A 21,880-nucleotide genomic window follows, 5' to 3' on the forward strand; every position below is an offset into this window, starting at 1 on the left:
TGCTTTGTTATAGCATCCAGTGTTAGTAAGCATGTTCATTCAAGAAATTTACAAGTTCCAAGCTGCAAAACTTGATTGAAATCTTTCTTGAGATGTTTAAATAAATTTATCCTGAACATTATGGGTTGGCTTCAGCTCTAGGCGTCTGAAATTTCTCCCCCACTTTTGGTTGGGCTGGGGGAAATGGATCCCTGTTTCATGGTAACCCGCCCCTTCCCCCACTCTTGAGAATGCTACACGGAGGATCAGGGGCCCTGCTGGATGGGAGGGGGTGTGGTGCAGAGGAGTTCCTGAAAATTGTACTGAGCCTTTCCTTGATGTTAATGGAACTTGTCTCTGCCCAATTGTTAAGGGATCCCATGGCCTACCTCGTTCAGCAGGGTCCCCCAACCTTTTATGTAGCATTTTTAGCAGGCTGATCCAACCCTATGACACTAAAAGTCAGCCCAATTAAACCAGAATCTATTACCACTGTGTGAACTTATGCTTTACTACTAACCAAGGGTGCATCCTATGCGTATTTATTTGGACAAGCTTGAACAGCAGGGAAGTTATTTTTGAATGAAGAGATCAGGCTGTAACAACCATCTGGAACTTTCCCCTTGCATATGGATAGATATTGGGTAAAATGTTTTCCAACTGGAAAAACATCAATTCTGTTTGGTATACATGAATTAATATCACAATGAGAAAAAAAAGCGTGCTCAATGGGCACTGAATTCTCACTTAACTCACAGGGAGATTTTGTTGCAGGTCCCACTTGTAATATATAAAAGACTTTAATACATCTGTATTTAGGTAATCTTTTAAAGTCAGATTATTTTTAAAAGATGGTATAACTGACAGCTTCTTGAAAAATGCCTTAGCTGAACCTCCTGAGATGAATTGCATCCCAAGTTGTTGAGGTATCTAGTCAGTTGCTTCACTTATACAAGTTTATTGGTTAAACACAAATGTACTGGTACCACAAAATTGGGGAAAATATATTGAACTTCTAGAGGCAAAATGGCTTATTTTGTACACACATTTGTAATCTTCAAAGAAAATTATTTTAAGTAAAAATAATCTGAAGCTTAAAAAATCGCTATACCATCAACAGCTCCTAGTTTATATTCATGACTATATAATATATTTTAGGCTAATCTGCCCTATTTATGCTGCTTTCCCATTTAACATGTATTCAGTGAGGATTTTAGAAAGTGCTAGTATAATACTTTATGGTCTCATTCTGGAAAGTGATATCAACTAGTAATGTATTTAATTCCGAATGAGTATTTTTCAAGGTTAGATCATTAAAACCATAAAGAGCCCTTTAGATGGCACTGTTGAAATGAAGCTGCCTTTGGTGAGTGAGTCTTGGTATGTAGAACTGTGAGACTAGTAATATTGCTCAGCCAGATGCTTATTTAAATGTATGAAATGCTAATAGATAAAATATCCAATTACCATCTTACTAAGAAAATAGTAATTCTTACTTTTTCATTAAAAGCCCCCCTGCCTCCCCCAAACAATTCTCAGCTTCCTCTAAATGGCTAAATTATTACTTCCTCAAAATATTTGTATGAAACCATTAGAAAAGCAGATACTTTCAACAAACAAGTAAATATTGCACGCAATCTGTTTGGAGTTGGCCTTCATTGGTCACCTTAAGTGACTCAGTAAAATGTCAATCACTCCTTTTGAAGTGTACACAAGATTTGCACTGGTGTATACAGCTTTATAAAAGGAGAAAAATTAAGCCTGATGTGGCAAGCAGCGTTATGTATTGAACTGTTGCTAACAACTGATTTTGCTTCTCCTAAATTGACATAAAATTATACAGGATGAAAGCTAGGAAGCATAAAAGCTGGGTGGAAAGGCTGGTATTGCCTTTGTATTACACTTAATCTTAGCCAAAAGGCCGAGAAGCCAAAAGGTATTGCCTTTGTACCATCAAAGCCTTCATATGTTCTTTGGTGCAGGTAATCCAAAACTTTGGTTCTTGCAGCCCACATGCATTTCACATTAGTATTTTCTCTGTATAGGCTGAAAGAGTGGGTAAACAGCCTAGAGTTTTCCAGAAGCAAATGCTTTTAGGTAGAAAGGTTCCTCCTGTGCAAGCACCGAGTCATTACTGACTCCTAGAGGGATGCCGCTTGCGCTGGCATTTTCATGGCAGACTATAGTGGGATGGTTTGCCATTGCCTTCCCCCATCGTGACTACCTTTCCCCCAGAAAGCTGGGTACTCATTTTACTGACCTCGGAAGGATGGAAGGCTGAGTCGCCCTGAGCACCTGGGACCCAGCTTCCGCTGGGATCAAATTCGAGTCGTGGGGAGAGTTTCGGTTGCAATACTGCTGCCTATCACTCTGCGCCACACGAGGCTCTGTTAGCTTTTAGGTAGACAGGGTAGCATTTCCCACGAGATGGAAAGATTCCATGGTGTTCAGTACGCAAATATTCATACAGACCTTCCTTATACCTCTTCACCATTATGACATCACTAGACTGCTTAATGTTAGATGGAATTACTATTTGTCTTATCCTACCTGTGTTGGAAGGTTGGCAATTTTGGCCCTGCAGCCATTTTCTTCTACTAACAGAACGAACAGCAGCTTACACACAGCTCTGGGAAAATCCTGTTATTTGAATGTGGAATTTTTCCTGACTTGTTGAAATCAAACGTCTTTAAAGAGGTTTTAATTTCCAGTATCTAGGGCTAGTCCTGTGTAAAAAAACCTTTGGCCATTCACTTGACACTGCAGGGAGAGGGAGTGTAAGCCTGAGGAAACCAGTCAGAAGCAGACAATCCTGGAGGAAACCCAACTAAAGGGGTCACTTTTGCTCCCATATTTTAAGGAATTTCTTCAACTGCCTTAGTGAATTCGTCTAATTGAAACTGACCCCATTTTGAAGAAAATATGTGCATAAACATAGTTATTCAGAAGAGGAAGTATACAAATAGATACAACCTACAAAAGAAAAACAGAATATGTGGATGAGAACGAAATCACATTTGGTTCTAGTCACTTAATTCTGCTTTGCAGCGTTCAGGGCTGTGTGTATTAATGTTTCTAACACCTTTATGCTTGCATTTTGTTTTTTAAAAAAAATTCAAATTGAACATAATGTTTAAAATGCAGATCAACTCCTATTTCCCATGCAGAAATAAAACTTGGGTGGTAGGAAGAAAGTGGAGACACCAAATTAAACAGAACTCAACTTATCTATGAAAAGTAGTTCCCAAATTCCAGATTTGACTCTGAAAAGCATTTAGCTGTACTTCACATGCCAGTGCCTTCTGATTGTATAATTGGGGTGGTGGTGAATTGTTTGAGTATACCATATCGGGATCTCTGTGAACAACTGCAGGAGGCAGCCTTACACCTTAACAAATTCATGATACCACAAGGTATTCCTGTTTTCCACGTAAGGAACACTTTCCGAATGGTTGAGTGGATTCTAATCTCAACTTGTTCAGATGATACAATTGCTTTTGGAGTTTCATTGTTCCTTGAGCGTGTTATTTTTATTTTAGTTGTCTGTGATTTAAGATCTATATTGTATTACATAATGTGCTGTTTCCTACACTAATAGAAGTGTGTAATGAGAATTATTCAGCACAGATCTGTACTTTATAAACATAGGGGTGACAGCAATCCTATGGGGATCGATGGCTGCCTTCGAACCTGGGGGCAATTGCCTATCCACTGCAGGGTGGGAGGAGCAGTGAGGAGCGCCACCCTGCTTTTGCAGCTAGACAGCTGATTTCAGCTGTCTAGCTGTGGGACCTTGGAGCATGGGGTGGGGAGGCCGAATTACACATAGGAAGTGTCACACCAGCACTTCTGACTTTCCTGCCCCCAGGAATGCCCCTTTCCCCCTGCTCCATGCTGGTCTTCTGAGCGTGGGGGCAATCCAAGCTTCCTACGAGGTGGCGCAGGAAGGGGTGCAGGTTGGTTCTGCAGGAACCGACCACTCCTACAGCCATCTAGCTGCTGACTAGCGGCCATAGGATTGCGCCATAAGTGTAATGTAGCCATCTGCTTTCTGTTTTTCCTTTTAAGCATCGTTTTATTTAAAAATTGTGTGGAAAACTGGAGGAGTGGAGGAGAGAACCTTTCTATTTGATACTTTCACACATATAACAGCCAAGCCATATTTCCATACCTTTTGGGGGACATAAAAGAAGAGAGAAAACCCAGTGAAGAAGAAGTAAGGCAAAATAGACTTTGATATAAATTTGTAGTAATGATATATGAAATAAATTCTGTCCCGTTGTAAGAATAAACAGTCATGGTAGTGAGGCGTATTTCACAAATACATATAACACATTGGTAAAAAGATGACAAAGGAAGTCACGTGATTTAGAAAAATCTAAAATGAAATTACAAATGGATACAAGAAACATGAATCTGTGAAGCAGCACTCTGTATATATAAAAACATTTTCTAACAGCTGCTAGGTAATGGAATCAGTTGCCTGTAAACCTTGTGGAATTGTTTTCTGGAAGTTTACTTGTTTAAAGGAACAGAAAGGGCCCCAAGGCAGCTCAGTGGTAGAGTATGTGCTTTGCACACCAACTGCTTCAGGGTCACATGATCAGATAACGGATGGTGGGAAGCACCACTGGTTGAGGCCTTGGAGAGCCACTGCCAGACAAGGTGGACAGTACTGGGCTAAACAGGAATGGGCTGACCCAGTGGAAGGCACCTTCTTAGGTTCATATAACCATATAGCTATGCCTCGAGAGTCTTGCTGTTCCATGCTGCTTCCCTCTAACACAAAGTGATAGCTACATTAAGCAATGGGTAATTGAACCTGCATAGTTTAAGCAAAACACACACTGTGATGATAATATATCAGGATATATTGCTTTCACACTGCCTATTAAGAATGTACGGAACATGGTATTTATACTGAGAATGAAGAGATGCATCTCAAGCAGAATTTGAATATTCAGTTCTTTAGAAATATACTTTAGAAAGCTAAAACTGCTAAAATACAGATGGCTTAATAGTCCAGGATTGTACCAAATTCTGTTGCTTGGAAAAATCAGTGAGTAGGGCTTTTAAGGAAGTGTCAACTGGAAACAAAATATTATACAATCTAGTATACTTGTTATAAAAATAGTGCAAAAATGCATTTGATAGTCAAGATTAGATCAAGTGATCGTAGAGAGCAAACCTCTCTGCTGCCCAGAGTATAATGTGCTTTTGTGCTAGTAAGGTGTTCATTTGTATAGGCAGATGGTCCAGAATTTTCATCTTTAGGAAAATTGTAGAATCTGGACAAAGTTTTTAGGAAATATTCCAGATTTGCCATGGAGTTCTCCGCTCATCCATTCTTCATCTACAGGTTCTAGTTCTGTTATGATATCACCAGCCTGTTGGAATAGGTAAATTAAAGTCAACATCAGTTTTTGTTAATACCCATCACACATATTTCTTTTCAGTACTGTGAAACACTGTAGACTCTTCTCCCTGGTGATATTTTGCTTACAGTGTTATATATTAGCTTGCAGTTTCTTTACATTAGACAAGATGTAGAGCAAAATACTACTTTGAGGTCACTGAAATTTGCCACTTGCAATTTTGAAAGTGAACTTTGTGGTTTGCATGAATGTTCCTTATTTTATTTTAAAAACATTTCTATATGCCCATATCCAATTTCAGAGCAGTGTACAACAATATATATACTTATTTAAAACCTAACACAGTACAAAACAACATAAACAACCAGGATGAAAGAGCAAATAAAAATGACAAACAGACTGTGGGATTAATCAAATTTAAATGGCTGGGTAAATAAAAATGTCTTACCCTGCTGCTGAAAAGATTGTATAGAAGGCACAAGGGCATTCCAAAGCTGGGATGCCACTACTGAGTGTGATTACATAATACAATTCTGATTAGAAATGCACTTAGAGTAGGGTCTCAGTGGATGATCTCAGCACATGGGCAAGCTGGGAATCTTAGGCTGCAATCCTATATACTTACCTGGGAGTAAGTCTCATTGAATTCAGTGGGGCTTATGTCTGAGTAGACATGCATAGGTTTTGACTGCCAGTCAACTGAAGTTACATTTTATAGGTGCTAGTTGATTATGGCAGTAGTTTTATGTACATGTCTTCAGTTATGTTCAGTTCACTATAGGAACAGAGAAAGCTGCCTTATACCAAGTCAAACCTTTGGTGCATCTAGCTCAGCATTGTCTGCATTGATTCACAACAGCTGTCCCGGGCTGCTCTCTGCCTACTTGGAGATGCGGGGGACTTTTTGTATTCAAAGCATGCGCTCTACCACTGAGCCACAGCTCTTCCCCCTGGACCCAGGATCTATTAATATTATTTATTACATTTCTATACCACCCCACAGCCGAAGCTCTCTGGGAGCTTTACAAAAGATAAAACATTAAAATACAATATACAAAGTTTAAAAACAATTTACATAAAACCATACAGGCAGTATATACAAACAACATACAACTAAGAACTGTGAACTAAAAACATTTTTTTAAAAAAATCCAACAATAAAACAACACAGCTGAAGAACAGTATACAAGAGTCAGCAAAAGGAACAAGAGTTCTAAAAAGGGAAGGCCTGCCAGAATAATACAGTCTTTAATGCCTGTTTATAAACCTTCAATGAGGTCAGGCGCATTTCAACCGGCGGGTCATTCCACAACTGAAGGGTGGCAAAGGTAAAGGTCTCGCATATGGCAGCCGCAGCAGAGAGCCCTCAGAGGACCTTAGGTGGTGGGCTGGAATGTTGGGGAGAAGGCGTTCCCTAAGGTACCTTGGTCCTAGACCATGGAAGGCTTTAAAGGTAAGAACCAGCACTTTTTATTTTGCTCGGAAACAAATCGGCAGCCGGTGTAAAGATTTTAAAACCGGTGTAATATGGTCTCCACGGAGTCTATTTACTTAACACTTGGGAGTTATAAACTAGGTTAGGGAGCAATCCTATGGCTGCTAGACAGCAGCTAGACAGCCACAGGATATCCTGTTTTCCGGGAACCGACCTCCCCCCACTTCTGCGTTGCTCCAAAGCAGTGCGGAGAAGCCACATCCTCTGCGCTCACAAGAGGAGCATGGAGCAGTCGAAAAAGGGCGTGTCTGGGGGTGTTCCGGGGCGGGGAGGGCAGAAATGCCTGTCCGACACAGCCAATGTGTCATACAGCAGCCTCCTCCCCTACTCGTGCCCCCCACCCCCCAGTGGCTAGTCAATCCGCAATTGGCTGTCTTAGCAAAAAATGCAGGGCAGGAGAAGTGTGGAGGGAACAATCCCTTAGAATTGTTAGAATTGCGCCCTTAGTTAATTCGCTCATATGAACTAAATATAAGGCTAGATTTTTTTAAAGTAGCAGTAATACTTCAACAAACTGAAATAAAAAACCCTTCTGGATATAGTCATTCAGTTTGTTCTCTACCGAATAAGAGATGGAGGCCAATATTTTTCATATTTATACAATGCTGTTTCTTAGCAGTGTGGCAAACAAAGAAAAATGGGGTTAAATAATGCTCACTTTGAAGGAGAGTTCATCTATATTCTCGGCATGAAAGTCATACAAGGCCTTGGCTTTTCCTTTCTTCCCACCAGGAGGCTGCAATGATTGTATTTCTCCTGTAAAATATGATTATGTACAATTCAGTTGCTCTCTTTGAGATAACAGAACAAGAAATATTTTTTTCTTTTTCTCTGCAACCTTATTTGTTACCCTGGTTTGGAATTGGGTTGGGAAGGGTGAAAGGAAATGAGGGCAGGACCTTGTTTATTATATTGAGAAGGGGAAATTTTTGTTTAAGTGACACATTAAAAAATAATCCTGTCTCATTTTTAAGCAAAACCACTTGGCCTTTGCTAATTATGAAGTACAAAGAGAAAAGTTGCAAACAGACCAGTGCTGCTTTGGAAGGGATTGGGGGAAATGGGGGTGACTACTCGGCCTGAGGAAAGGGATCATTCCTCCTCCTGGAAGGAGATATGACAAGTCTATTACAGTGGGTGAAAGGAAGTGTTGTTGTACTCATCAGGGTATTTGTTCTAAAACAGCAGCCGCAGAGCAGAGGTAAGACAGGAATTAAGGTAGTGGCTTCTAAATAAATTTCCTCCATTAAGGTTGCAACATTAACTGGTGTCTGCTACTACACTAGCTTTTACTGCAAGTCTGGTGTATACTGGTCATGTCATCACAGGATAATCAGTGTAGTATTAAAACATTAATTTCTAGGCAGTTAACTATGGCAGCTGTAGTTGCTGGTAATTCATCACCGCAAAGGTTGTACTTCTGAGATGGTGGAGAAAACACTGGAGCATTGATCTCACTTCATGAACAAAGAAGCTTATGGAATGTCTTCTTTTTACTAGAGACTTTCAGTCCAATGATATGCTGCTCTCCTAGCCAAAGCAACTGGAGGAGTACCATATTGACTACAGCTCTATTGCAATATGTATTGTTCTGTCTTTACCAGGAGCTAATGCTGAAGCAGCAGCATATATCAGTGCTACGGCACCAGCAGCTGTCCCAAGACGAAACACTGGGATGTTTCTGGGATGTTTGCACAGTATCTATGCAACTCAGAAAAGGGTTAACTAGCAACATGGTAGGATGGCTGTGATTACAAATGCAACATCTTGAGAGGAAATCTGATCGCAAAGTTGCCAACAACAAAAATGCAAGCATATTAATATTATTCAGTAACTATTTTAGAAGTATGAGAGGATGGGTATGCCCTACTTGTATCACATATGATGCCCCAGATTCAGGATATGGGCACAAAATAAACATGGAAAGCAGCTTATGACAGTTGTGTTTTGTACGCCAAGGTGCCAGATAACAGTCTAACCCTTTTAATTCATCTCTGTCAATATGTCTAGCTATTCTCGCCCTAAGTGAATATTTTCCCTTAGGGCATTGTATGTTTTTGAGATACCGAGTCCTGCGTGCCAAGAGTGCTGATCTCTTTAGAAATGTAACCAAACCTCTCCCTGGGATGGATTAACTGTCAGTTCCATGGCAGAATGTCTAGTGCTTCAAGGACTAAGCATGGCTGCCTGCTAGCCTAATCACTACCAAAATTAAGCTTATCTGGAAACTCTGCAATGAAACACATTTGTCTGTTGGGCAGCTGCTTCAAAATAGAAGGCAGCATTTCCCAAAGTGTGGGATTTACATGGTTAGTGCAAGAAGGGGGGCAGAGTACAGAGAGCTGGCAACAGCAGTAAGTCCGGGAGTACTCTTATCACCGAAAGTTATTTAATCTACCTTGAAACCCTTGGAGCGTCTTTATCTGGGAATTTCAAGGGTGACAGAACACTGAGGAAAGTCTTATCAGTAGTAGTCGGCATGGTTCAGAAAACTCCAGAGGAGTATATCCTTTCTTTATCTGTGTCATCTTCAAATACTTTCTTTCCCCGGTAAGTCCACTAATTTCCAACCTGACCAGTTTACTTAAATTAGGGACACCAAGCAGCATCCTTAAATGGGAAACACCTCAGCATATTAAAACTTCTAACAGATATCAGGTTTATACACACAGTGTGACGTTTTATATACACCATGGAATTTATATTCATTCAACTAACCTATGAGTCACCCTATAGCCAAAGCTCTTAGGGTGATACACATATATACAAAATGACTGAATTGAACAAAGCCACTGTGCCCTTGGACAAGTCCCACAGAGTTAACAGAGCTCTATTTTTGCTTTCCTCCACCACCAACATGAGCACACAGGTACAGGTTTAGACAGCACAAGGTGGTTGTTTCAGGACCATACACAGCAGCCATATCGCTATCTTCCCCTCTCTCGGTGCACCATGCAAGTTATTCATGGTAACTCTGAGATTGCAGCACATGCCTTTTATTCATGTTTGGATTAGCTCTTAGTGCACTTTTATTATGACTAGTATATGTTTATACAGAACTGGATCAAGAAACTCATTTTCCTTTCAGCCCTGTACCTGGGCAAACATGAACAAACACTGCAGGGAAAATTCCTTCCTTTCCATTTAGTCTCCCTCTGTACCACTCTGAGTCCAAGTGCTCTAATATCAAGATGTGGTCTCCCTTTTTAAACGATAAGTCTTCCTGGGTTTCTGCCGTAAAATCATGGAGCGCATCACACCACTCTCCAGCATGTCCTTCCAGCTGTGAAAATGAAAATGAGTGAGGTGGGTGAATATGAGATTCTTCTAGTGCTGTTTAGAAAGTAACACTGCCCCTTTTATTCCATATACATCATTGAATCGGCTTAAAACAGATTAGTGGCTTGAGGTTAAATGTGAGAAAAGCTCTGTGTGTGAGAAAAGCTCTGTGTGTGAGAACGTGAGAAAAGCTTTTCTTTGAGCCTCACAGGGCAATCCTGCCCTGTGAGGCACAAAGAAAAGATAGTGAATCTTTTGGCTCAGTTTAAGTAGCTCATAACTGAAGGCTTATTTCTTTGTGTGCTCATTACATAGAAAAGAACAAGTTAAAGTGCATTCCAAATACAAATTTATTTCATTGCGTTTTCTGGAGAGAAAGGGAAGAGTCTACATCACAGAACCGTATGAGTGCAGAGCCATAACTGCCTCCAAACCTAAATCCTACTGATCCTTGGGTATGTAGCAAGGGGAAACTGTCCCTCAATGGTTTTCCTGCTTATTCCTGAAACAGTCTTCCTACCTCTTGCTCCAACTTTCCTTTCGTGATCATTCCTGAAGTCCTTGGTTTTGAGAAACCAAATATTTGAGAAACATTGTATTACTGGGAAGATTGAAATCCTAAAGTTTCTTAGCAGAAGGAAGACCTATTGAATTCGGTATGGTTTATTTCTGAGTAAGTACGCTTAGAGTGAATTGTGTAAGATGACAGCCTGGAAATAATCACATCTCTTTTTTGGATGAGGAGTGCATTCCAGGAAGCTGAGCTCTTCAGCAAGGCCCTCCTATTTACAATACATTATAGCTGAAATTTTTAAAAAGCATTTGGTTCAGATTGTTTAAAAGCTACTACTGATTTCTTCATTTAGAACCCAGAAAAAGTCCTTTTCACTTCGGTAATTATCCAGTGCTTTTGTGAAGCTATACATTAACAAATCTTAATCGTCACTAGAGATGGCTGATTTCGGCTGTCTAGGTGAAGCGCTTTGGAGTGGGGGGGGCAGCCGGATGATGCATAGGAAGCATCGTACAGGCCCTTCTGAGGTCCCCTCCCCCAGGAACGCCCCCTTTCCCCCCGCTCCACACTGCTCTTACAAGCATGGAGCTGGGAATTATCTACACTGCCTCTGAGGTGGCAGGTGGGGGTGGGAAGGTGGTTTTCTGGGAACTGACCTTGGAGTGCGGGCTCCAAGGTCAGTTCCCAAAAACCAAATAATCCTATGGCTGTCCAGCCACTGCCTAGGGGCCATAGGATTGCACCTTACATGTATACTTAGCACATTTTCAGAACACATTTGAATGTCAAAACATCTCAGACAGATTATAATACTGTCACATATTAAATAGATTACCTGTGTCACAGGCACAGAGTTCTTAGTCTTCAGAGGTGCTCCATTACCTGTATAAAAGGGTAATAAAGCAACATTATTATAAATCATGTCAAGTACATATAATGTGGTTTTCCCATTCCTTCCCTGTAAGTTATTAATTAACATCTCACCCTGACATATTTCCTTGTGACATTAACAAATGACAAGAAAAGGTTTGTGATGTTGCACTGATATTCTTTGCCCTAAGTATATTTTTTGGCACACGTAAACACATGCACACGCACGCACACACTATGTATACCTACAATAGATTCCAAACAAGTATTTCACTAGGCACTGTGGAGCTGTGATCGGCACTGGAATCGTGTGGTGTGTACATGCCGTAAAAAACAAAAACAAACCTTGTCCTCTCATATTATAACTGCAGTGTAGCCAATAATTTAATAACGTGAAGAAGCATCAAGAGATACATTTTTATATAATTTAGATATCAGTGAAGATATCTTCACTGATATCTAAAGGCCGGGCTATATAATATTTGTGGTTCTTTCCACCCCTGTAGTACTTTTGTGCGTGTTTTAATACGTGCAAACAAAAACTCATTTTTCAGTTCTTCCTACTGGCTATGCAAGTATTGCTAAATAGCCCTTTGGAAATGTCAGTGACCTACTCATTTAGAATTGCTTTTTTTTTTTTTTTTTTACCTAGTTCAAGTAGATCTTCAATTACTTCAACAAAGTTCAATGGAAAAATTCCAGAGGTGCCTCTCAGCTCTCCTTTGGCCCATTCTTCATTGACATATTCCTTCAAAATAATAATTTCACCTTCTGAAAAGCTTAATTCATCTTTCTGGTCTCCGATGTATTCAAATCGAGCTATGCATCTAGGGCCTCTAAAATAATAAAACAAAAATCAAAGGAAGAGCAGTAATTTTCATTTTTACAAATGTTTTATAGAATCTGAATTGCAACCATTACCACATGGAATGACGAATCCTAGACAGCGTCTGAGGGGGGATAGGATACTTTGGATTCCCATCTCTGGGGCTGGAGGCAGTGCTCTGATCTCAGAGGAGAGAATCGGACCTCCTGCCCCCTCACAGCTGGCACAGAAAGAACCATCCTGGCTCCTTTCTGAGGTTGGAAAAGCAACCTTGGAGAGGGGGGAAAAGGGGGTGCTTTGGTGGGTGTGGAGGGGAGGAGACTGGAGAGGTCAGGATACAAGCTATCCTGAGGGAGCCCCTCCCAGAACATTGCTAGACAGGCAAAAAAGCCCATCAAGCAAAAAAATGCAGGGCGGGAAGACGAGGAGGCAGAGATCGCCTACGCTGCTCCTCCTGCTCTGCATAGGATGATCGTAAGCCTCCAATATCAGAGGCTTACGGTTGACACAATAGGACTGTGCCCTTAGTGCTTAGCTACTGAGAACTAAGCAATAGCTTTATCCTTAGGAGGCCCCTGCACCAAATGTATGGTCTCATTGCTGACCCAAAGAGGCAACCTTTATCTTTCCTTTGGCACTTAACTAGAGATGCACTAGGGCAACTCTAAACATACTTGCCACGCAAGCACAACTGTTAGTAAAGCAGTAGTTTGTGAGGTTGGCTGAAGTAAAATAAATCATATATAAAGAAGAGGGAAAGGACAAAAAACAACTATAAAAGGTAATCTTATAGCAGTCAGAAAATTGAATTTAATTAATTCAGTGACTTAGCTGCAATTTAAAAATGCTGTGTAACAGTATTTCAGTTGACAGAGCCCTAAGGCTGAATGTATGTGATTGTTTTGATTTAGCAGCCACCTCACGGAAATATAAAACATTTGTAATTGTTATCTTCCTTACATAACTCATTCTTTAATGAGAATCTTGATCAAAGTTACTGTTCTTCACGTTCATATATTTTATTACCTATCTACTGAAAGCACCAACTCTACATCTAGAACAAATTAACAGCCTTGAAAGGCTTGTTTGAGAGATGATGCCATCTGCCAGTTCCTTTCATCACTGCATGTCAAAGTAATGTTTATATTGCACCCTCACACACAAAATCTTGTTATTTATCTTACGTTGTAATTTATCTTGAATGAATGAGAATATACTGAATTTGTAGAAATCAAACGGCATACACGCAGAATGAATAGTTCCCAATGAATCCTTCCTTTAACTTGCCAAGCCATCGAGCCCTGAACTTTTAAACTGAACATATCTGCCTGAAATGCTGAAATGAACAGTCCTGCTGCACTGTTTTGTAATATGCTTTGCACCGGTATGGCATTCTACACTTCCCTTTTGAAGAACTTTTCTGCTAGTGCATGAAGTTTTAGGATCAGACTGCAGGTTTTCCAGCTTTCTAGGAGTACGATTCAGAAAAACTCTTGTGTGACTAGAAGGCATTTCTGCTCCTGTAAGGTAGGTGGGTGCATTTCAGTTGACGCCTCCACCTGTGGCCACCTCCCATGCCATTTCACAGAATTTCCTGATCCACAGAGGTGGCTTTTCTGGGAGGTGCAAGGGGCTGCAGCAGGAGAGCTCAATTCTAAAAGTGGAACTTTGCTTGTGCTTCCCTTGATCTCACATAGGTATTGACTTTGAATACTATCTTCAAGCAAACATCTCTCTGAATACTCACACAATATTTGGTGATGAAAAATTCCCTTTTTTACTGTGGTTTTCTCCTGGAATATCAACCTAGGAAGGAGATAACAAAGAACATTTAAACGTTTGTGTAATTTCCTTTAATTAGCTTCAAAACCAGAATATTTTCATGCCAACTTGTTTGATAAAACTGCAGTTCCAACTGAAGCCTTCATGTGGCAATGTTCAATGGTTAGAATATTTTGGTCACTGATAAAAACTGAAGAGGCATGTTTCATTATCACTCTTTATTCAGTATTCTAAAGACTGGCTAATATCAGGGACATTGGCTAATATCATATTTCAATACCAACAGTCCTCTCTTGACTGCACGCATGACTGGCAGAAATCAGGACTGAGTGTAATTACACGCTGTTGCCTTTGGCTCCTGCTCCTAATTGATATTACAGTCTATTATCTGCTTGTTCATGTCACAATAGTCAGAATTACTTTCAGACATATCCATTGCAGGACTTTGATCTCCTCCATCTCAACATCTGCAAGCCAAAACAAATAAACATATGTCGCAAATCCTACTACTTTATTCATACAAAAGAAGTATTTTAACAAGCTGGGTTTCATAGATTCATAGAATAGTAGGGTTGGAAGGGGCCTACAAGGCCATCGAGTCCAACCCCCAGTAAATTACATAGAGGCTCTGACATTATGCTTTTTGGTGTCATACTCAGGGACATTGGCTATAAAAACAGTCACAGAAACCCTAGGATGACTTTTATTGCAAAGCAGTAACTGCACCCAGTACCAGATTTCTTATCTGATGGCAGAACTGGAATTCTGACATACCTCAGACAAGCCACGTAAAATCTGTATTTGTTCCTATTTTAAAATAACAACATTCACCTGCCTAATAAAAATATTTTGGGAATTAATTAATTAAACTGATTGTTGCAATTGCTCCAAATAGTTAGAAATGGACAAGAAGATACTTATGTACACACACACCAAGGGATTTTGTATGTCTGCTGAGTCAATATTAACATTTAAGGTGTGTTCATCTGTTACCCTGAGAACCTGTGTTGGAAGTCTACATATTGTACTGAGATGGATATATGAACAACTACATTAAGCCGCTGCCATTGTCTATCATCATCATCTGTTACTATTCATTTTTATCCCACCATTTCATATAAATATTCTCAGTGTGTCTCACACAATAAATAATCAAATATTCCTCAAGCTGTTCCAGACACATGGCAAGATGGCATCAGGTTAACACATGTTTTGCAACACCCTTAAGAAGAGAGGAGTGAAAACAGTCCTTGGCACAGTGCCTAATCTCTTTCACAACTTGCAACCTGATATTCAAATTGCTGTAGCCAAGTATTTGGATTTCAGGTGATTCAATCCCATATATCTTAATGCCCACAATCCATGACCATATGTACATTTGAACGCTTACACAAAACTCCTGTCCTTTATTTAAATGGAATGAGCAGCAACACATGCACATTTCTTTGAGAATGTGAAGCTACGTACTCAGTTGGAGTGAAGTAAGATGTTGTCTGTATACATGGTTGCTTATGTAAAGGCACATAATTGTGGAATTGGAGCACATAGGCTAAATTTACCTACGTCCTCATGTGGTGGCCTAATGAAGAGAATGAACCTACCCGTACACTCCATTCCTCTTCCAAGGTCCTCTTCCAAGTGGCTCGGAAGGTAGCAGAGAGAGTCTTCTCGTGGCGACCCTCCAGTTATGGAATGAACTCCCCAGTGAGGCCTGCCTGGTGCCAGTATTGTTATCTTTTCGTTGCCAGGTTAAGACCTTTCTCTACCCCCAGGCATTTGGCAGCATATGATAGGTTTTTAATCAGGTTATGGGATATTGTTTAATATGAGTATGTGTATATGTGTCTGCTGTCTGTTTATATCTTTGTGGCTAAACTTTTAATATTTTCCATAATATTGTATTTTTTAAGGTTTTTAATCTTTGTAAACTGCCCAGAGAGCTTTGGCTATGGGGCAGTACAGAAATGGGATGGATGGATGGATGGATCAAAGCCCAAATATCTAGGGCACTGCTGTATCTGTAAGGTATTAACTTCAGTATAATATGGAGTTTTCATTTCCAACCACATTAATATTTTTTTTACCTGTTGTATACATACAGCAAACATGTAATGTTTAAAAAAGTGATTGTAGGGAACAGATGTCTTAATTCCTATTTCACATTAAGTAATATATCACAATGGAAGTATTCTTGAGCATATGTAAACAGATGCATTTCTGAAATTAAATTCAAAGCTCCTGAATTCCTACAGCTTCATATGGCTAACAAAAGTGCAGTGTTCTCAAAAAGAATGAGCCATGGGTTTGGCCTGACATATGTAGCTCCTTGGAGCATTTTGCTAGGGCCCTTGCTGTTCACCAAACATGCACGCACGCACGCACGCACACACTGTGTGCTTTGGATATTTCTAAGGCTGGAAGAACATCATCCATACAAATAAGGTATTCTGCCATTTTCCCCATCCTGTGACTGGTGTCAAACATGCCATTTTAGAATCAATTAGTTTTTTAAAAAGAAAATAGTAAAAAAAATATTAAAACTATGAGCACTAGATAAAACAGGCAGTTGTGCACCATAATTTTGCAATTTATCATTGTTTTCAGATGACCACAAGAGTAAACTGAAATATTATTTTCTAAATAGTTGGACCCTGCATACATAATCATAAATAGAGCGGGCACACAGCTGAGTATACTTCCCTAAAGGGAGTGGGAAGGCAGTATTCTGTCCCTTCTGTTTCTAAGGTTAAGCCCTTCCATAGGTTCATGGATATGGCAATGGTGATGAGGCAGAATATGCAGCACAAAGGAAAAGCTAACAGTGTCTTGCCCTGAAATGCATAAGATCACATGCAGATTGAGTGCCTTAAAATCCACTTAATTTTACATAACTTGACATACATCACTGCAACCTTTGCAACCCAGGGTTCTACAACTACAGCACCATGGGTGGGGGGACATTATGAAATTTCCATTCCTTCCTCAGGAAATGTACTGACACATTCAAGCCTTTGATGGGTGGTCATATTATTTAAGTACAGGAGTGGAAGATTGTATACTGATATACTGATATACTGATATATACTGGTATACTGATATACCGAGTAGAAATCCAAAAGGAAAACTACTGTGGTGAAAACCTGCAAAATGTGCTCTGGGGTAATTTATGAGTACACTTGAATTAAGTAAAGGATGTGTTCTCACTTAACTTGAAATTATTATGAAAATGATGCCCATAAACAGCCAGGCAGACTTGCAAGATTAAACAGACTTGCAGCACCTCACAAACAAGTTCATATCTTCTTTGTACTCAGGCAAGATTTATCTACATGGCATGCTCAATAAAATGCACAGGAGATAAATTAAATTAGAACTGAGATGTGTACACAGATGGAATGCACTATATTTCACTCAAAGTGGCCTACTTACAATAACTTTGACAAAGCTAGCAGGAAAGATCCCTGTGCGATTCTTGCATCTTCCTCTGTACCACTCATCATCTATTTTTTCCAAAATATAAACAGTCTCTCCAGAATAGAGGTCCAAATCATCAGCGTGTTCTATGGAGAAAAAAAAGTATTACTGTTCATAGCTGATGCACTTAATATTGTTAAGTATGGCCTCATTTACAACAATTCCATAAGCAGAAACAAACAGAAGCTTGCAAAATGTTAAAACAAAAGGATGGGGAAAATATCTTGTAGTTTGGAGAAGTGTCCCCTATAAGTAAGCTACTACATTACTGTCACTGGACCTGTGTGGAGAATATATACATCCTGATGTTTAAAATGTGTAATATTTATAAATAACTGTATTACATACATTTAACAGTGGTTAACAGGGACAGGTGAAAATATAACTGAGGCCTAACAGTTACTTTGTATATGAGGCCTGGAAGCATTTATGGACCTTAGCACGGCTTTGCCCAACCTGATGCCCTCCAGATTTTTTGAAGTTCAGTTCCCATCAGCCACAGCAGGCAAGCCTAATGGTCAGGAATGATGGCAGTTTAGCCCAAAATATCTGTAGGGCACCAGGTTGGGGAAGACTGCCTTGGCAGTTGTTCCATGTGTTTATATACTAGATTAGGAGAATCAAAACAGTCAGGTTGTGATAGGCCAGTTAATGAATATTCGATTTACTCTCATCACCTCATAAATATAGGCAAATGGACTGGCAGCTAACAATGTGATAAAAGGTAACTGGTCAGAGCATTCTGGCTGAAGAGTACAAAAGGCCAGTTCTAAGACTGTTCAAGGGTCAGTTTGGATAGTCAGTGAGGTATAGAAGAGCATGAGGGAGGAGAAGACAGTCTAAGGGAAGAGACTGAAGAAGTGGAGCTGAAATTGTAGAAGGCAGAAGCTATGAGATTCTACTGGAAACGGAAGACTCTGGAAACAATCCTGAAGAGGGGCTTCTGGTCAGATTGTCAGCAAAAGGTGGTTGGCCTCAAGAAGTAGTGAGACTTCAGAAGAAGGCAACTGGGTTACTTTTTTGCTGTGGTCTTAACAACAAGCACCTGACCAGAAAAAATGCACCAGGTCAAGCTGAAGTAAGCCTACTCAAAGATTTGTCTCCAGAAGATGCAAGTCCAATGTGAGAGACAGCTGAGAGACTTTCTACAAGTCTGTATCCTTCCAATGAGTTCCTGACCAGAGGGAGAACTTCATGTCCAGACGTCTGATTCATTCTGGGTGAGCTAACTGAGGTGGATGTAGAAAATAGAGTGACTGGCAGCTGGGTTATAACTGGGAAGTGAAGTAGAATAAGGAAATCACTGCTTCCTTAAATAAACTGTTACTTTAAAAACAAGCCACCAGCAAGCATATTTATAACATCAAGCCTTCTATGTTGTTGATGTTCTATATAACTATGGAGTGCACAGTTTAATTTAAACCAGGGATGGGAAACATATGTCCCTTAGGTCACATGGAGCCCTCCAAGGTTGTTTGCACATTCCCCCCAGTTGCTCCACACTGCTGGAAATCGCTGCTGCTAGGAAACAAGGTGCAGTTTGTTTCCCAGTGGCAATGCAACCACTTCCCTCGGTGATGGGGTGTGGCCCCTGGAGGGCCCCAAGGTGAAGGGGGGAATGCACCCCCCAGCCATCCAAAGTTCTGCACCCCTGATTTAAACCCTGAACCAACTCTTGTATAGTTCTGGCAAGTACCATATCATATCCACCACCTTGCACAATTAATATTTACATACACAATTGTGGAAACTGCAGTAATTCATATGGGGTAGAGAGGGGTTAGGGCAAAAGGAAAAGGGGAATTCCCACCTCTTCCTTTGCCCTGTCCTCCCGTCTGCCTATATATCTCTACCATCATGACCCTCTGCAAGCTGCTTCCAGAAGGCTATTCAGCCTGGCATCTCCACAGGCCAAGCAGACTTGTAATACTACACTTGATCTTCACCAAAAGACTAAGAAGTGACTCCTAATAGTGATGGGTCTATATGGAGCCACTTCCATTAAGGTGACTCACAGACTATGTGGGCCATGGCTCTCTTAGACTATGTGTTCTTTTCTGCCACCCATTTGTATATTTTTAGTACCTTTTCTTGCTTTTCCCATCAGGTACTCCTGCCCCCCCCCCCCAGTTTCTTTCTTAGCCACCGCACTGCTAAGCAACAGCTTTAACCACTGCACTTGCAGCAACAGCTTTAATCATGCTTGACTAGCTTAGAAACGGATTATGGTAGTAAACAGAAAACTATGACTCCATCTTAAATACGTTGCCATTTCTGAGCAAGAAGCAGCCTAGAATGCCAAGCTGACACACTAGCTCTGGCACACAGTACCACCAGAGATCAGAGCTCCCATGGGTTCCTAAGGGATTCAAATTTTAACATATCACTGGGGTTCAGAGAATAAATTAAACTCTTCAAAGCATGCCTCGAAAAGAAAGCAGAATTAAAATACCCATTTACACTGTTGTCATTTATCTGTACTCACCCGCTGGAAAATCATGCAGCACTACCGCATGAGGAGCACTTGGGTCAGAAACCTTCTGCATATTGTCCTTAAAAACACAATAGATTTGGAAATTATGACACTTGATGTTCTGTTATATGTTGGAAGACCTAATTTCTGCTTGGAACATCCAATGCATCTTTCACTGATTTATGTTGCTAAATGCCACACTCAAAAAAGCTATTGAACATAAAATGCAAGGCCTGGTTCTTTTCTCATTTAATCTGGGTTTTAATACAGCCAGATCTCACTGAAAATCAATGGTCTTCAACCAGCACAGTACATGTCTCAGCGAAAAGGAAATCACCTCTTTGAAAACTGCATGCAGCTGCTTTGTTACTGTAAATGAAATGTGTGCCTGTCTAAGCTTTGTTCTCATTTCGGAAGTTTCCCAACTAATTCTCAGAGAGGCCAACCCTACAACACCACCAGCAACACTAAGTCCTCTTGGGAATTTTGAGCAAAAGATGCTGACCTTTTGAAAGCACAACATCCATTTCATTTCTTAAGTACCACAGATAAGGCCTTCTGTATATTTGTGAAAGATAAATCATACATGTAAAAATTATGAGATGCTTAACAGTTCCATAGCATGCAGGGAAAAGTATGTTTTGGATTAGGATGTAACCGGGACTATATCAAACTATGATGTTGCCCTGGACTGATTTTTAAAGAGAAACTGTGCTGAGCGCTGCAGAAATATCTAGGAAGCTGCAGTATTTATGTGGAACAGCTCACTATATTCAGTATAGGTCTGGGGAACTTCAGATTCGTGGGCCAAATCTGGCCCTCTTGAAGTCCCAATCCAGCCTTCCAGGGTTTCCCAGATGGCCACGCCCCCTTTCCCCTGATTGCTGCTTGGTTTGTGCTTTTCCAGCTTTTGCTGTTTATTTCCTCATTCTAAAAGGTTGGAATGCCTCTCCTAAGGCTTCGTTCTTGGCAGTAAGAGCTTTCAGCTAAAATATGCTGGTATTGTTGGTATTTTGGCCACACCCCTTTTGCCTTTGGCCCCACCCACCATCTAAATACAGCCCCTGAGAGCTTCTCCGAAATGGAATTCGGCCCTCAAGCTGAAGAGGATCTCCACCCCACTATATTGTATGTGGCTACACTATATTGCATCCATTTTCTAGTTCATTTTTGATATGCAGTTCTTGAGACATATATTAAAATTCATACCCTTTGTCTGCTTTTCAACCTCTCATCCAGTGGAGTTATTATCTGCATCTTGGATAACTGAACTTTGCCAGTTTCTTCTCCCTTTTGGCATTCAATGCAGCTGTTGTCAGCCTTGTCCACCAGTACAAGCACATCTCCGCGCTTTAAAATGGCAAAACGTCACTGTAAGGTTTAGCATGCTGCATGTACATACACTCTAATATCCACAGCCAGAAGAAACAGCTTTACCTTGCAAGCGAGATGTCCAGTATTTTGGGGAGAAATGTCTTCCTTGGCAATCCCATGAGGCACAGGAAGCTTAAGACAAAATATTTATATTTCAGTCAAATATAATTCCGTCTATGTGCTATATAACTATGTTTTATTACACATTGTGAAGAAAAAAAATAAAAAACTAGATCACTTTCTTCCTTTGAATTCCAATTACTGCATGAAAGTAGAGGCCTCTTTTTGGGAACACAAATATGCAAGGTGAACTAGGGCTTTGATGTGCAGTCGACCCCGAAGACTAGTTAACTCCAAGGTTTCATTCATAACATTAGAGATCCAGGGTTCAAACCTGTCTGGAGTTATGTCCTATAACATGGAAGCTATTCCTTTTACT

General features: G+C 40.3%; 1 protein-coding gene across 5 annotated transcripts in view; it reads right to left on the bottom strand.

The window, feature by feature from the left end:
* Window positions 1-3,093: 3,093 nt before the first annotated feature.
* SH3D19 (SH3 domain containing 19) overlaps window positions 3,094-21,880 on the bottom strand; it is a 115,658-nt gene continuing 96,871 nt past the window's right edge. For all 5 annotated transcript variants that reach the window (XM_084856251.1, XM_084856248.1, XM_084856250.1 and 2 more), the window contains 10 exons: window positions 21,505-21,573; window positions 21,277-21,417; window positions 20,080-20,146; window positions 17,550-17,680; window positions 14,086-14,144; window positions 12,161-12,348; window positions 11,478-11,524; window positions 9,946-10,132; window positions 7,508-7,605; window positions 3,094-5,366 (listed from right to left, as the gene is read on the bottom strand). In XM_084856251.1, the coding sequence (XP_084712377.1) occupies window positions 5,250-5,366; window positions 7,508-7,605; window positions 9,946-10,132; window positions 11,478-11,524; window positions 12,161-12,348; window positions 14,086-14,144; window positions 17,550-17,680; window positions 20,080-20,146; window positions 21,277-21,417; window positions 21,505-21,573 (1,104 nt within the window). In that variant the 3' untranslated portion in view covers window positions 3,094-5,249. The remainder of the gene's footprint in view (window positions 5,367-7,507; window positions 7,606-9,945; window positions 10,133-11,477; window positions 11,525-12,160; window positions 12,349-14,085; window positions 14,145-17,549; window positions 17,681-20,079; window positions 20,147-21,276; window positions 21,418-21,504; window positions 21,574-21,880) is intronic.

The sequence above is a fragment of the Heloderma suspectum genome, chromosome 5 (genome assembly GCF_057233095.1).
Source record: "Heloderma suspectum isolate Gila_16-S chromosome 5, 16-S_ref, whole genome shotgun sequence".
Lineage (NCBI taxonomy): Eukaryota > Metazoa > Chordata > Lepidosauria > Squamata > Helodermatidae > Heloderma > Heloderma suspectum.